Source organism: Embiotoca jacksoni, unplaced genomic scaffold, assembly GCF_022577435.1.
Source record: "Embiotoca jacksoni isolate LCO1_2020_lvr unplaced genomic scaffold, fEmbJac1.0.p SCAF_120, whole genome shotgun sequence".
NCBI classification, from domain to species: Eukaryota; Metazoa; Chordata; class Actinopteri; family Embiotocidae; genus Embiotoca; species Embiotoca jacksoni.
This window is the reverse complement of record NW_027185253.1, coordinates 171,049-185,967: the sequence shown is the minus strand read 5'-3', so window position 1 is coordinate 185,967 and position 14,919 is coordinate 171,049. Positions and strand designations below refer to the sequence as shown.

At 42.7% G+C, this 14,919-nt stretch overlaps 1 protein-coding gene across 7 annotated transcripts in view; it reads left to right on the top strand.

The window, feature by feature from the left end:
• Positions 1–14,919, top strand: part of dbn1 (drebrin 1) — an 86,440-nt gene that overhangs the window by 61,833 nt on the left and 9,688 nt on the right. For 6 of the 7 annotated variants that reach the window (XM_069145296.1, XM_069145295.1, XM_069145294.1 and 3 more), the window contains exons 2-10: positions 3,661–3,716; positions 5,463–5,575; positions 8,249–8,323; positions 10,696–10,857; positions 11,362–11,439; positions 12,290–12,441; positions 12,852–12,909; positions 14,182–14,238; positions 14,454–14,568. In XM_069145296.1, the coding sequence (XP_069001397.1) occupies positions 3,661–3,716; positions 5,463–5,575; positions 8,249–8,323; positions 10,696–10,857; positions 11,362–11,439; positions 12,290–12,441; positions 12,852–12,909; positions 14,182–14,238; positions 14,454–14,568 (866 nt within the window). The remainder of the gene's footprint in view (positions 1–3,660; positions 3,717–5,462; positions 5,576–8,248; positions 8,324–10,695; positions 10,858–11,361; positions 11,440–12,289; positions 12,442–12,851; positions 12,910–14,181; positions 14,239–14,453; positions 14,569–14,919) is intronic. The other variant, XM_069145291.1, reaches the window with a different exon arrangement.

Genomic DNA, 14,919 nt, shown 5'->3' with positions numbered 1-14,919 from the left:
AAAAAAAGAAAAGACTCCCATTCAAAAAACGTCAACTTCTTCTGGTGCCCAAAAACCAAATCCAACATGGTGACGGTCAAAATGAGAGACTGGAGATTTCGAAAAAAAAACGACGGGGGACGTCACAAAGGGATTACATATATGATATGATGTATGGTATATAAAAAAAACCACGGGGTGGAGATGTATTGGGTCTTGCGTGAGAACAGAGGCCCTTGGGTTATCAGTCAGTACGGTTTACTACAGAAGAACTGATTTACTGGTTTGAAACAGACGATTATAAATCCCACAGTTAAAGGAAGGAACAATCCTTCAACGTTCTTACGTAGCCTACAATTTCTGATCAGACGTCTGCGGCTGCCTCCACAATTACTTTATTCAGAGCAGCTGCCAAACACGTCAGTGGAATAAGAGGAAGCCTACTTAATATGACAGAAACCAGATTTGAGAAAAGTCTCGTTATGGGATGCGATTTATTTAAATGTACAGTACAGCGAAGATGAGAAGTGTACGGTTTCCCTTAAGTGGAATAATCTGGAGCTGAATGGATTCTGATGAAAAACATGTTCTTCCGGCTTTGGACTCCAGAGTTCAAATTCAAAGTTGGTACCATCAACCAGCGTTACAGCTCAAATATGTTCTGGAGTGATTTTTATCCCAGCGTGATTCAATTTGGATGCAAGACATGAAACACAACCTGTTATTCTCTGAGCAAAGTCAAGAATGAAAATGAAAATGGAATATTAAATAGAGCTGAGCAGAGAGGAGGGAATTCTGGTGATGTGATACGAGCATAAAAAATACGATGCGGCATTAACTCGCAGAGAGAAAGAGAAAGAGAAAGAGAAAGAGAGAAGAATCCGAGAGTGACTTGGCAGAAACGAGGCAGGCTGAGGTCAGCAGAAAGTCAGGCGGTGGCCAGACTGAAGCTTCAGGCTGAAACAGCGTGAGGTCATCTGGACCAAATCCGGCTGGTAATCCCCGCCACACACACACACACACACACACACACACACACACACACGCACACATATATACACACTGTAACACACTAACACACACACAAACAAACAAAGGCATCAAATGAATCCAACTTTACATGTTAAATTTTCTCACATGCAAGAAACAGAATAAGATAAACAGACAAATAATAGAAATTTAAAGTTAGAAATGATGAAATAACAATTATCAATAGTTTTAAAATGAATTCTTAAATTCAACTACACAATTACAAATAAAATGGAGGGTGAGCTGGAAACTTTTTTGTAAAAATTAAAAACATGACAAAAAAAAACGTCAGAAAATGACTCCAAAATCATCCTAGTGAATAAATTGAATGATGATGGACATTATCAAACACGCAGATCCTTCTCAGCAGAGATCGTTTCAAACTGTTTTACCTGAACCCAGAGTTTATCTGCGTGTAATCGTCAACAGCACCTCTGAGCTTTTGTGCTGATTTGAGTTTTGAGATTTTTATGTCCGTTTTTTTCAATAATAATAATCTTCAATAATCCACAGTGCGCTGCTCTCCAGGTTATAATCTCCTCTTTTAACCCCGATAGATTAAAAGGTAATTTCTCCAACCTCAATCCCGCCAAGCATTTAATATGTAGAAAAATCTATTTCAATAGCTCCTGTTGGGTTTCCACTTCCACAATGAACACCATAAATACCTTTTCGTGCATCTGGAGAGAGTTTTATTTCCTGCTTCAGTAACAGATTACTAAGAAATCGAAGGACATCAGGTTTGATATTAAAGAACTGAAAGAAGATTTCAATGCTGCCATGTTTGAAAGCTCTTCAGCTGCATCCCCCTTTAATATTTCTTGGTTATTTAGCTCGTCTGACCTTGACTTTAAAAGACCTGCTCTGGAATAGAGATGAATGTCCAACAGGACTCGAAGGAAATAAACTCAAATTAATGTCCAAAAATATGCTTAGAAGAGATGTTTTAGAAGTTGCCTCACATTTTAACATTTATTCAGTGCCACACTAATCCAGGGATAATTATCTGTACATCCGTGGCAAGTATACAAACACTGTCGCTAATTCGGCTAATTTTAATGGTACCAATTTGACAGTAGGTAAAGAGTACAGGCTCACAGAGAACAGCAGCGCCTACCTACAGCTGACATTATAATTATTGGGCTTCCTGGCTTTAACTCTCCTGATGGATATATGAAATATGATTTTCTGTTATAGATTTCACTACCCAAGAATAAGAGTCTAAATTTTCTTTTTTTTGTTGTTGTTGTTGCAGTACCGCAAGTGGCCACTGTGAATGCTATGGCGCCACCGTCGAGACAAACTGTAGTGTGCAAATTCCACCCTTGTGGGGACTTCAGTGTGACTTCACGTTTATTGCCTTGTTTTATTGTTGATTAATATTGCAGATTAATGTATTTTTTTGTTTTTGTTTTACCAGACGGTTTTAACAGGAGGTCAAACAGTTTCATTGTAGAGATGCAGACTAAGCTGTAAATCAGTACATATGTGTGTGCACTGCACCTCCATCTACTGTAGATGTGAGTTCATGTGAGAGGCAGACAGAGTTCAAACTGAAGGAAAATGGCTGCAACGTGTGTGTCTGTGTGCTTGTTCTGATGTCCAGGTGGGGACTTGGAGACACCGCGGGGACAAAGATTGGTTTAACTTTGACTTAAGGTGACGGCTCGACATTTAGTTGCGATGGTTAAGGTTTGAGTACGGGAAAACATGATGTCAACGAGGGTCCCCATTGGGATAGTAAAACAAGTGTGTGTGTGTGTGTGTGTGTGTGTGTGTGTGTGTGTGTGTGTGTGTGTGTGTGTGTGAGAGAGAGATGGGTGCGCTTGGAGTTTTTGATGACATCAACGTCTTGTTTATTCAGCGGTTTAATAAACTTACTCAGAACAAACTAGATGGTCGAGAATTTGGAGCTTCAACAGAATACCGAGCGGATTTATACAAACAACTTATGCCATGAAGTTCAGGCAGGAGATCTCCAATGGTTTTTGTCAATTTCTTTCGTTTGTTTCCATGGCAACTCCATCGTTTAGCGTCGTGTCATTCAGACGCGGCTGTTCCTCAGATGAGGTGGTCGCCTTCTCTTTCTTCTAGTACCAAACGTTTAAACCGTCCGGCAGATTGTTAGTGACGCCACCGGCTGACTTTGCTACGAGCTGATTGGCTGTTGAAAGCGATGACGGGCCAGACGTTATAAAAACTGGTGAGAGAAACGGGCCCGTTTACGCCCGCTGTCACTTTTCCGTTCTAAAACAGCTGTCGTTAAATCTTCGGTCTGAACTGGGCTTAAATTGCTTTGTAAATCAAGTGTCTGCCAAATATGTGTCAGGCGTTTCAAAAACAAGTCTACTCTCATCTCTGAGTCTTTACTTTAGACTTTAGACTTTAGACGCCAGCATGCTGACAGACTGATGGTATTTAGTACAATGTTTGCTGTCGGTCATTCCCCCGCGTTATTTAACCAGATTTCCCGTCTGTCTCTTCTGACAGGATCTAATAAAAGAGAAAAATAAATAAAAACCTAACAGTGACTGAATCGCACATTCTCAACACTTTCAGCACATGACGCTGCAACGTTGCGAATGATGAAATGGCGCCGTGTTTATTTTTATGTCTAATTAACACTCTCTGCCTCTCTTGTCTTTTTAACAGGGCCTTGTACACATATGAGGATGAAACTAACGACTTGACGCTGGCATCATCTGGAGGTAAAGTTGTTTTTCTTATTTTAACTTCCCTTCCTGAAAAAAAAAAAAAAACTCCACCACCAGTCCTATCATTTCGGGTGTGACGTTATTACCGTTTTAATGTCTGTGTTTTAATGAAAACGGCCACCGCGCGAACATTTTAACGTCACGTGTGGGCGCTCAGACAATGTAAATGTGATGAGCTCTGCAGCTCTGAAGCTGCTGCTTCGGTGGTAAAAAAAAAACCAACAAAAAAAACCAACAATCACGTTCTTTGTCTCCTGATTGTTACGGAGCCATCAGAGAGACGGCTTCATGATCACCGCCGGTAATGATGCGCCACGCGGTCGTTACAGATTCACGATACTCCTGTATGTTTGATTCACACGCACAGGTACAGTCGCTGCGTCCTTGAATTTGCTTGTCACGGAAACTGCAACATGTGATTGAGAGGGCGATTAATTAAGAAGCCTTTAATCGGTCGTGGCTGTTCAATCACAGTGAGAACTCATGACGACGCAGGTCAGGCCGTCATCAGCTACAAATCAGCTGTGGTCACGTGACCAGTACGGACCGATGAACTGTCACCTAGGACGTGGGGCGCAGGCACACACGATAGGAGACTTGGACTGGAAACCAAATGCAGATTCTAATCAAAAATCTTAAAATCTCTGAATAGTTTAAAATACATTTAAACATTAAGTGGCAACTAACATTTAAACTGACCCAGTTTTTCCTAAAAAAAAATAAATAAATAAATAAATAAAATACAGAAAGGCGCAGTTACAAAACTGGAGACAAATCCAGCTTTCCATTTAAACCGGGGCTTTTAATAAGTAGATCCAAAATGATTCTCTTTGTAAGACTGACTTTTCTACATGCTCGATACCAGATATCCTCAATGAACCAATTGGGCCTTTAAAAAAAAAAAAAAAAAGGGGGAGGATTGCCTCGTTATGCCCGCAGTGGTTTTAGTTTCCTTCACGTCTGCAGCTTTTCCTGAGAAACGTGAATATTTCAGCAGCAGCTGAAAGGAAACAGCTTGTGCATCGGCACCGTAAACCTCTGAGGAATCTGCCTGCCGCTTTGGATCAGAGCCAGTAGATCACAGTCATGTTTGTGTATTTGCATGTGTGGTGTATACAAATGTGTATGTGTGTGTGTATACATACTGTATCTGTAGCTGTGTAAAGAAACAGATACGTCGACAACAGGGTCATAATGCGACGCATAAAACGAACAGCCTGGAAGGCAGATTCTGTTCTGCAATGCAACTCCGTAAAATGACTCCACTGCAAGTAAAAGTCCTGCATTTAAAATATAAAGTAGAATTTGGAAGTATGACAAGGAAATCAACGTCGATCGTGTTTGAAGTGTAAAGTAAAAGTATGTGTTTGGAGTTTTATGTGAATACTTTATGGTCAAATTGCAAAAATTGGAAGTTGAGTAACAGAATATTGATTTTATAATTTATTTATTTTTTACGGGATAACACTTTATTAATCCCTAGAGAGGGATATTTGTGTGTTTCAGCAGTAATCTGTCACATTAAACACATTATAATTTATAAACTGATTGTCTAAAAGTTGCAGATGAGTGATTAAATCCAAACATTTAACCGTCAATCAGTTTTTATTTTGACGGGTGAGTACCAAACTAAAAGTCTGAACACTGTTTAACTTCGAGTAACTTTGCAGAGAGTTTTGAAAACGTGTTTTCACTTGGTCACTATGGGATGGTAACGGAGCGTGTTGTTCTGTGATGCAGGAGGTGGCCTGGCAGAGATCACGCTGACCTTTGACATCGGCCGGGTGATGTACGGCTTCTGCAGCCTGAAGGAGCCCTCTGCCGCTCTGCCACGATACATCCTCATCAACTGGGTGAGTCTCTGGGTTAGAGGCGGGGTGGGGGGGGGGGGGGACGTAACGCCGCGCGCCCCCCACGGGGCATCACACACACATCAAAATGTCTTTCACCCTAGTAAAGGAGAATATCAGAGACATTAAGGGTCAGAGCACATTTTGGATTTAGCAGCTTTAGCTGACGTGAAGGACCTGGAACGAGGTTCAGTCCGGAGCTGCAGCCGTGGACGCGATGACGGCGCCATCTGCAGGCAGAGGAAGTAACAACTTTCCTTTGGCGCCACCTGCAGGCAATGAGGCTTACAACAGCTACTGGCTTCAGTGTCACTGTTGCGGAGAAATAAGTTCTGCAGGGTTTATTTCCCCAGAGAGATTTTCTTTTCTTCTCGTGAGTCTGAGTTGATTGACAGGAAACAGAACATAATGTAAAGAAAAGTTCAAAAATAAAATTTCAGCTACAAAATGTGGTGCATTAAAATCTATGTATATTCACTTTGCATCCTGATCATATTACACTGATTATCAGTTGCATATATGTAACCACCTTTAACAGAAAAGAGAAAAAAAACAACCCGAGCAGGTCTCCCTAGATTTAATGAAGCAATTTGGGTCACTCCACGTCTTTGCCCAGCAGTGCATTAAAATCTGAATTAATTATAGTTGATGCTCATGTTTTTTTCTACCTTGGCTAAGTAATTGCTAATCTTAACCTTCACTCATGATGAAGCCATCCTTTCTCTTATTGTTATCCATTTTTTTTGCATTTACGCACACATCTTTCACAGAGTACGCTCTTTTCTGGATTTGAAGCTTTGTCCTCTCGCAGTTTATTTTGACTGTATTGTTTCATTTTTGTTTCCCTCTCGGTACAACTACGACAACTACTTTATTTTACATTAACAATACTTAAAAAAGTATAGTTCGTGACATCTGTCCCTGGATTAGAAAATGATTTAAGGAATCACAAGAAAAGATTCAACAATAAAACATTTGAATTAAGAGTTCAGCAGTCTAAAACTCAACTCCTCTGCTTCATGATTGATTATAGGATTATACTGACGACGACCAAACAGCCCACAAACTGTCATCAGATTCTGATTTAAACGCTGTTTCCCGTTGAGCTTCATCCACTTCAAACCCAGCGAGAAAAGCAGAGAGAAACAACTATGTGACACAAAAGTCTCTAAAGTGGCACATCCACAACTGTTTGAACTTTATTTGGCGGAAAAATTGTGTGATCGCGTCGGATCCCATCGGCATCCAGAAAAAAAAAAAAAAAAAAAAAGAAGTTCCTTTTATAATCTCTCTGTGTGGCTAATCGGAGAAAAAAACAAACAGCTTCTTCAAAAAGATGAAAAAACAAACTCGTACGCGAGACGACGTCACAGCGATCGTTCAAAACTTTCACACCGTGGTGACCAACCAATTCTTCTTTTCTTTTTTTTGCAAGCGGTATAAATGGAACAGGAAGAGGAAAGACTTCCTGCTTCCTGCTTACTTTGAGAATACGCACATTTTTGTCTTGAGAGGCACTGATTTTCATGGGATTGTGTTGTGGGAGCGACTCAACGTGTGGACTTTTGTGGTTTTGCTGTGACAGCAGGTCAGGATGCGGACTTTCTCTCCTCAACGAGGACATTTCAACCTGATGTTGTAAAAACTGAAACCTTGTGACATTGAAGGTCCTGTAGAGGTCAAACGGAGGGAAGGAAACAGGAGTCTCGTCACCACGAGTGAAACACGGCAGAGAAATGTGTCCGCCATTTGATTTCGTGATGAAAAGGAAATGTAATGGGGGAGAAATGAATAATTTGTGCTGCTGAGTGTGCTGAGAGCATTTTTAATCCATCGGAGAGCCTGGAGATGAATGTCTTACTTTGTGAACCTGACAACAGCAGGAGCTGCATGATGACAGAGTGAGAGAGAGGTCGATTCAAACAGCCCCCGTCTCCTAGAAATGAACTTGAGTTGCTGCCTTGATTTGAATTTGATTTTTTTTTTTTTCCCCCAGAGTTGAAGAGGTAAAAAGGAAAAACAAAAAGGCCTGATAATTAATGCAGCAAGTGGAGAAAGAAAAAGACATATGGTGGTCAGATGAGACTGGGAGAGGAGCCATAGGAGTCCATCATAATGTAACAGAGCAACTTTAACAGCCTGAAGAGCAACCAGACTGTTTCACGATGGGCCCAAAAAAACAAAACAAAAAAGGCCAAAAACTGGACTACGAGTGCTACAACACTTCCTAAAATACACTGCAAAAGCATTCAAGCTTATATTTCTAATTTCCCCTCTTTCATCTCGCACACAGATAACATGTTGTTATTGGGGGGATAATTTGCTATGAATTCGGAAGAGATGGAGCCGTTTTCCTCTGTAATTGCTGCTCGCTGCGTTTGCATTGTGCCGGTTTGAATGAGCTGTGATTACTGAATCACATCCAGCCTCTTATAATACGACTGTTTCAATAACCCGAGCACGGCTGAACAGAAGCTCCTAATGAGACTCAAAAAAAAAAAAAAAAAAAACGAGACAGGAAACCGTCCTGGACTGTGGTCGTCTGGAAGAAAAGTAATTAGTGAATTTGGATTAAAAGTTATGAGACAGCAGCGAAGAAATCCCTCATCCCACTTTTCTCCACTCCCTCCTTTCTTACATTCTTCTTTTATAACTCCAGCTTTCTCTCTTTTTCAGGTCGGGGAAGACGTGCCGGACGCCAGGAAGTGTGCCTGTGCCAGCCACGTCGCCACCATCGCAGACTTCTTCCAGGTCAGACCCAACATCGTGCTTTTACATAATCCCATAATTAAAAACCATAAATAACGAGCAGGTACGCACACAAACGATCAACATTTGTTTGCCGTTACAAGCCGCTCGTACAGCCGTAAACCTCACTTCTGTGTCCTCAGAAGCTGCACCTTCGGTTTAGTCTAATCACACCTGAGGTGTAATTTAAACCCGCTGCTGCTGCACACTGGCTTTGACTCAGATTTGGGTCAAAGACTTGAGTGCAAAACCCCCAAATCATTTTCTTAAAAGGTTCAAATGTTTTTAATCGTGAAGTTCACCCAGAGCAGAGGGGACGCTACAACTTTCATGGGTAAGTCCTCCAAGTTAAATTGCTCGATCGACATCAGCACCTGAGTTACATGTTTTTGTTTTTTTGTGAGCACATTTGCGATTTTCAGAAAGAACAGAAAACAGAAAGAAGTCACAGAGGAGCTCAGTCGGTTAAGCGGAGGTGGTCACTGGAACACGGGGGACTCGGGTGCTGATGTTGATAAATCAGCGTGACTTTGAACGCTTACTCATTACGGCCGCAGCTCCCCTCCGCTCGCTACGCATCGCTGCGCTCAGTCGGTCCACAGCAGGAAAAGCCTCTGAACGTTTTGACATCTCGAAAAGGCAACGCCGTCACTGGTACGAAACTCACCGAGTTGTGTAATTTCATTCAGGAGGTCTCGCTTCCACCTCGGTTCAGTCGTGACTCCGGAAAGACGGCTGGTGATCTGACAAAGTGATCTCGGCAAAACGTGTGTGAGCTGAGATCTGCGAGCAGAAAATCATGTTTGTGTCATAATCGGCTTCGTAAATTGTAAATCATGTACAGAATGTTTGAATGTTTTCAACCGACTCTCTCTGTGGGAAAATAAGCTGCAAGCACATGAAAACATGTAGGAGGATCAAAGAGGAAGGACGAGTGTGTGTGTGTGTGTGTGTGCGTGTGCGTGTGTGTGTGTACGCGTGCGTGTATTCACACCTGCACACCTGGCTGAGTGTGTACTTTCTGGATTTATAGAGAAGATAAAAAGATTGAGATTAAAGCAGAGATCATGTTTTATTTATATATATCTTTTGCATAACAGCTAAGCGTGTGTGCGCGCGCATGTGTGTGGGATCGTGTGTGTTTTTGTGTGTGCGCACCGTGCGTGTTGAAGTGTCATTATCCTCAAGTGGCAGTTCTCTCTCCCACACACCGTCGACTTTATCACACCAACAGGGGTTTTAAATGACCCTTTTGGGGAACACGCACACACACACACACACACACACACACACACACACACACACACATATACATACACAGCCGTGTTTTCCATCCAGGACGTCACACTGTTTGAGATTAATTTCATGGAGACTCGACTGAATCTTAAACCAAGTTCACACTCAAAGATTTCATGAAAATTCAAACATCGTGGGGACTTTGTGTTTTCTTCTTTTTTTTTTTGGTCCTCTGAAGGACGTTGAGTCTCCTTGACGCGAGGATGTAAGCAGATTTATGTCCCTGTGACATCGGTAATAGAAGCACCGATGTAACCAGAGAGTCCCGATGGTCCTTACTGACATGAACACCAGTAGTTTATTATGTGATCAGTGGGACATTATGGATATTACAGATCACATCTATACAAAGTTGTCCAAATATTAAAAGACCAGGTGTGAAGACCAGTAAAAAAAAAAAAATGTCCGTGAATTTCAGACACTGCTTAAAGTCCAGCGGTCTGTCCCGACCCGAGAACCCATTTTATCCCAGCATGATGTGACTACAAAGAGTTTCTTGTGGCGTTTGGGAATGTTTGGCTTTCATCATAAATGTTCAGGGTGGAGTCGATTCTCTGCAGGCGTCCGGTCCAAACTGATCCAGATCATTTCCAAGTGTTTGTCCTTGTTTCCCCTTCTTAGAGTTGCTACTCGTCCTCTGAGATCACGACTGAGCAGCTTTCTCTTTGTCGGGACTTTTGCTGATCGGAGTTTTTATTCAGTAAATTCTGTATCTGTAATGAAGCTGCTCTTCTATCTCTCGGTGAGCAAAGCCTGTTGTATTGATCTGCTGTTGGTGTGATCACTGTGGGATTAAACTGATCCAGTTTCCACCAAATGTTTTAGCTCTCCGTGCCCCCCCCCCCCCCCCTCCCCACCACCACCACCACCACCAATCTGACTTCTGACGCTCTCACCCAGTTCTGATGCCACGTTTCCAACTATCACGGTGCTCCTTAATAAACAGTGTTCAAGCTGGAAACTTGAAGCGCAGCTATTATTCATATTTTCCTGTGATTAATCCAAACCTCTCCACAGATATCTTCTGTATCCTCACATTTCTCTCTCTCTCTCTCTCCCTCTCTGTTCTCCGTCTCCAGGGAGTGGAGGTCACCGTCAACGCCAGCAGCCTGGAGGACATCGACCCGTCAGCCATCGGGCAGCGGCTGACCAACGGGACGGTGGCGGCGGCGGCGGCGGTGGTGGTGGCGAGCCCCGTGCTGAGCCGCCTGAAGACCCGAGACGAAGAGCACGCAGATGTGGTACGAAGAGAGACGTTTAACCCGGTATCTCCCCACAGTAAAACCGTCTCAGCAACTTTGGAAACTGGAGTCCGAAAGGATGTCGGGTTACGGCGAAGCAGGGAGCCGAGTCGTTACGTGACGCGTGTAAAACTACTCATTTTTGGCCAAACTGTGATCTCTTCCAGACTCTTAACAACGTGGATTTGGATGCTTAGCTCGAAGGCAGCTTAGTTGTTTTTAAAGCCCACACAAGAAACAAAAACAAAAACAAAAAAAACACGGTATCCTCTAGTGGACTGACGGGTGTATTACACAACCTCCCTCAGTTACAGTGAAATTTATAAGACTGGAAAAGAATTTTAAAGCACACTGAGAATTCACATGAGATGACGGTGTTTCTTACCGAGGAACAAGAAGTAAACTTCTCACCTGCGAAGGTCATTTATACACAGAATACAGTCGCTAACATGCTCCGACTCTCCTGAAGAAACCGGATTTCTCTCTAACTCTCTCCTGATCCAGGGCACAGTTTACGAGAAGACCAACGCAGAGGTGGAGATGAAGAAAATCAATCGAGAGGAGTTTTGGGAGCAGGCCAAGGTAGGTTGTTAGAGGAGAGGAGAGGAGGGAGGGTGAGGAGGATGATGAAGAAGAGGAAATGCTGGACACGGGAATTAAAGGGAAACAGTTTAATCTGGGTTTATTATTAAAAAAAAAATTAAAAAACGAGGGGATTAAAAGGGTTTATTACAATTTGGGTGGTGTTATTTTTTTAAATTTTTTTTACTGAATTGCTGTCAATAACCCGTCATTGCAAAGGAAAAGTTCAACGACAGAAGCAGGTGGATCAGTAGGCTGTGGTAGAGGAGAGGACTGACACCTCTCACATCTGTACACCGAAAATGAAGCTACAGCAGCTTAGCTTAGCTTAGCATAAAGACTGTAAACGGGAGGGAACAGCTAGCCTGGATACAACGACAACGAAAATCCACCTAATACTCACAAATAAACCGATTTCCTCTCGTGTGTTTAATTCCTTCAAAAAAAAACAAAAAAAACTCCAAAGTACAATAAGCGGTTTACCGTCTTACGTGGCTTCATGAGCCAGGCTATTTCGTACAGTCAGCGTATTCCTTTATATATGATTACTGTTGAATATAAATAGTTAATGTGAATCCCAGTTACATGTGGAGTTGGGTAGAAGAGTTGAGTTGAACGCTCAAACCAAACACAAAATGACAGCCTGTTTCATGGAGCCGCAGGTTGTTCGATGAAGGAGGATTTAACACAACCTGGCAACCCAAAAGCATTCATAAATGATGCATTTACTCTGGATGAATTAAAACCTGCAAACCCGCTTCAGGCTGCGGTACCACTGAGCGGTCGCCGCAGCCCTCCGTCGGAGACATTCAACATGTCGGTGTCTCGTCTGTTTGCGTTTGGTCTCCAGCGCGAGGAGGAGCTGAGGAAGGAGGAGGAGAAGAAGAAGCAGGCGCAGGAGCGGCAGCGCTTCGAGGAGGAGCGGATGGAGCTGGAGAGGAAAGAGCAGGAGAACCGAGAGAAGAGGTACCGCGAGAGGGAGCAGCAGATCGAGGATCACAGGTGGGCAGCGAACACGCAAAACACTCACAACGATAAAACTAAATTCAATAACGAGAGATCATTAGGAGTAGGAAAGGATGTATTGATGTCCCAGATGGATGTAGGAGATTGCACAGGACCTCACCTCGCCCAGACGCCGGAGGCAGTGGAGCGGTGTATAGGGATTCCACATTTTTTTTTGTTTGTTACACCAAATCATAACATAAGATACCTCTGGGCACTTAAGCAACCCAACAAATCCCATGTGAGCAACAGCTGGGAGGGAAAAAAAAACTCAGTTTTAATAGGAAGAAAAACTTCCTCCAGCATGAATGAAAAAAACAAAACTGTTTTAACAGGAAGAAGAACCTTTTGTAAAAACGTCCTATTTCAGGAACGACGAACTAATCTGTGTGTGTTTGTGTGAACAGGAAGAAGATGCTGGACGAAGAGGAAGCCAGCGAGAGGTTGCGGAGCCAGGCCACCATCGTAAGTGTCGCTATGCGAAATCGGTAATCCCGAATCAATCGTCCGACTCCAGCCTGAACTTACTAACACCACCCCTGATGTACTTTTGATTAAAATCACAAGACACTCCTTCCAGTTATTATTCATGGCAGCAAATGAAGTGACACGCTTCGATCCCGCTTTTTTTTTTTTTTTTTTTTATCCCTGCTGTCCATCAAAAGCATCGCTTCCCTTCCAGATAACCATGACGACGTCATCCTCTCGCCTCCGTGCCGGAGTCGTGCTGCCACACTGGAACGAAATCATTTTGTGTTTCTCAGGAGAGTGATTCAACTCCGTCCGAGCGTGTTTATTTTTCACGAGAGCGCGTGAAAGCCATCGGAGCGTCCCGCAAACGGCCGCCCGCTGCGTCGCGCCACATCCGCGGCGTTTCAGCTCGACTTCCGAACATCTTATAAACCTCGTGGCGAGTTCATTAACACGCAGCGGTCCGGCTGCCTCACTGGAGGAACCTCAGGAAACGTTACCGAAGTGAGCATCAGGATGAAATCAAAATAATAAAAAAAATCATTTCAAGGACAGATGAGTCGGCTCCGTAGGTGTCTAGGTGATGCCTTCAGGAACCACGGAGGGATGGAAATGTTTGTCCAAAGATTTATATTTGAATGCAGCTGTTTGCTAAATTATCTTCCTAATTAAGGAATATCTGTCTGGATTGCACTCGGGTTTTTTTAACGACTGAACCGTGACAGCATGTCTGAGCTGCACAGGAGGATATTTAACTGGCACTAAAGAAAGCACGAAAAATGTCTTGATATAGAATATTCAATATTAAAAAAAAAAGACAAATAGAAAAAACAATAAATACAATTTTTGTTGCTTCTTTTCAACAAGAAAATATCTAAAACTGTTTCACCAACTAGGAGCAGTTACATTGAAATGAAAGGACTCAGACTGAAGGCCCATTTTTCTACAACTGTGATTTCATTTTCATTTTTTCTGCAGCAGCCTCTCCTGGTTTTTGCTCTCTGCTTCTTCGCACCATGTGATGTCGAAACGAACAGAGTCTCTGTCTCCCCCTGCTGGCAGCAGCCTGTGATCATTACCTGCATTTGTATGAAAGCTCTCACAGTCTGGACTTCTAATATATCCTGGAAAAATTCTTCATGTCTATTTCAGGATGTCTGATTCGAGTTATTGTAAAATGTTCCACCCCGAGGTTAAATAAACGGTCCTGATAGGAATCCTTCAGTTCCTGTTTTTTACATCTTCACCTGTTTTTATTCTCCTCAGGCAGCAGAGCTGAGCCTCGAGGAACTCAACCTGGACAAGAAGGAGTCTGAGGTAGAGGTGAGATTGATGAGCAAATAACACGGTCACATAAACAGCGTTAAGCTACTGCAGAGGGAACGACGATAAAACCTTAAATATATAAAGCGGCGGCTACGTGTAGAGATTTTACTGCACAAAAAATTGGAAAAAGTGGGGTCGTGAACAACATTCACAACAAAACAACAACAAACAACAAAATTCTGTCATTATTCGGCGTGATTTTGTGTTCCCAGGAGGCGAAGGCCATCATCGCTCAGCGGTCAGGAAACCCTCGAGAGTTTTTCAAGCAGAAGGAGAGAGCCATGACCATCAGTGTGGACACCTCGCCCGTCTCCATCCACAGGACCGGTAAACATTTTAAAACTCACCTGTTGCTTTATCTGCAGGGTTCAGTTTATTTTCAGGTAAAACTGGGAAGAAATGGGATGAAATATCTGTGAAACCAAAGAAGCTTTTTTAATAGAAATGTGACAATTGAAGTTAAAAAAAGAAGAGAAGACTTAAAGGAAGAGCCTTACTGTTAATTAAATCTACAGCTCTCATCCGTTAAAGGGATAATTCGGGTTTATTTCAGGCTTCGTCTTTCCATTCGCAGTCCTACATATGTTGTGATGAAGAGATGAAGCAGCTGAGGACGACCCGGGGAGTAAAGGGAGGGATCTCATCCGATTCATTAACCATCAACTTTAAGAAAATGTT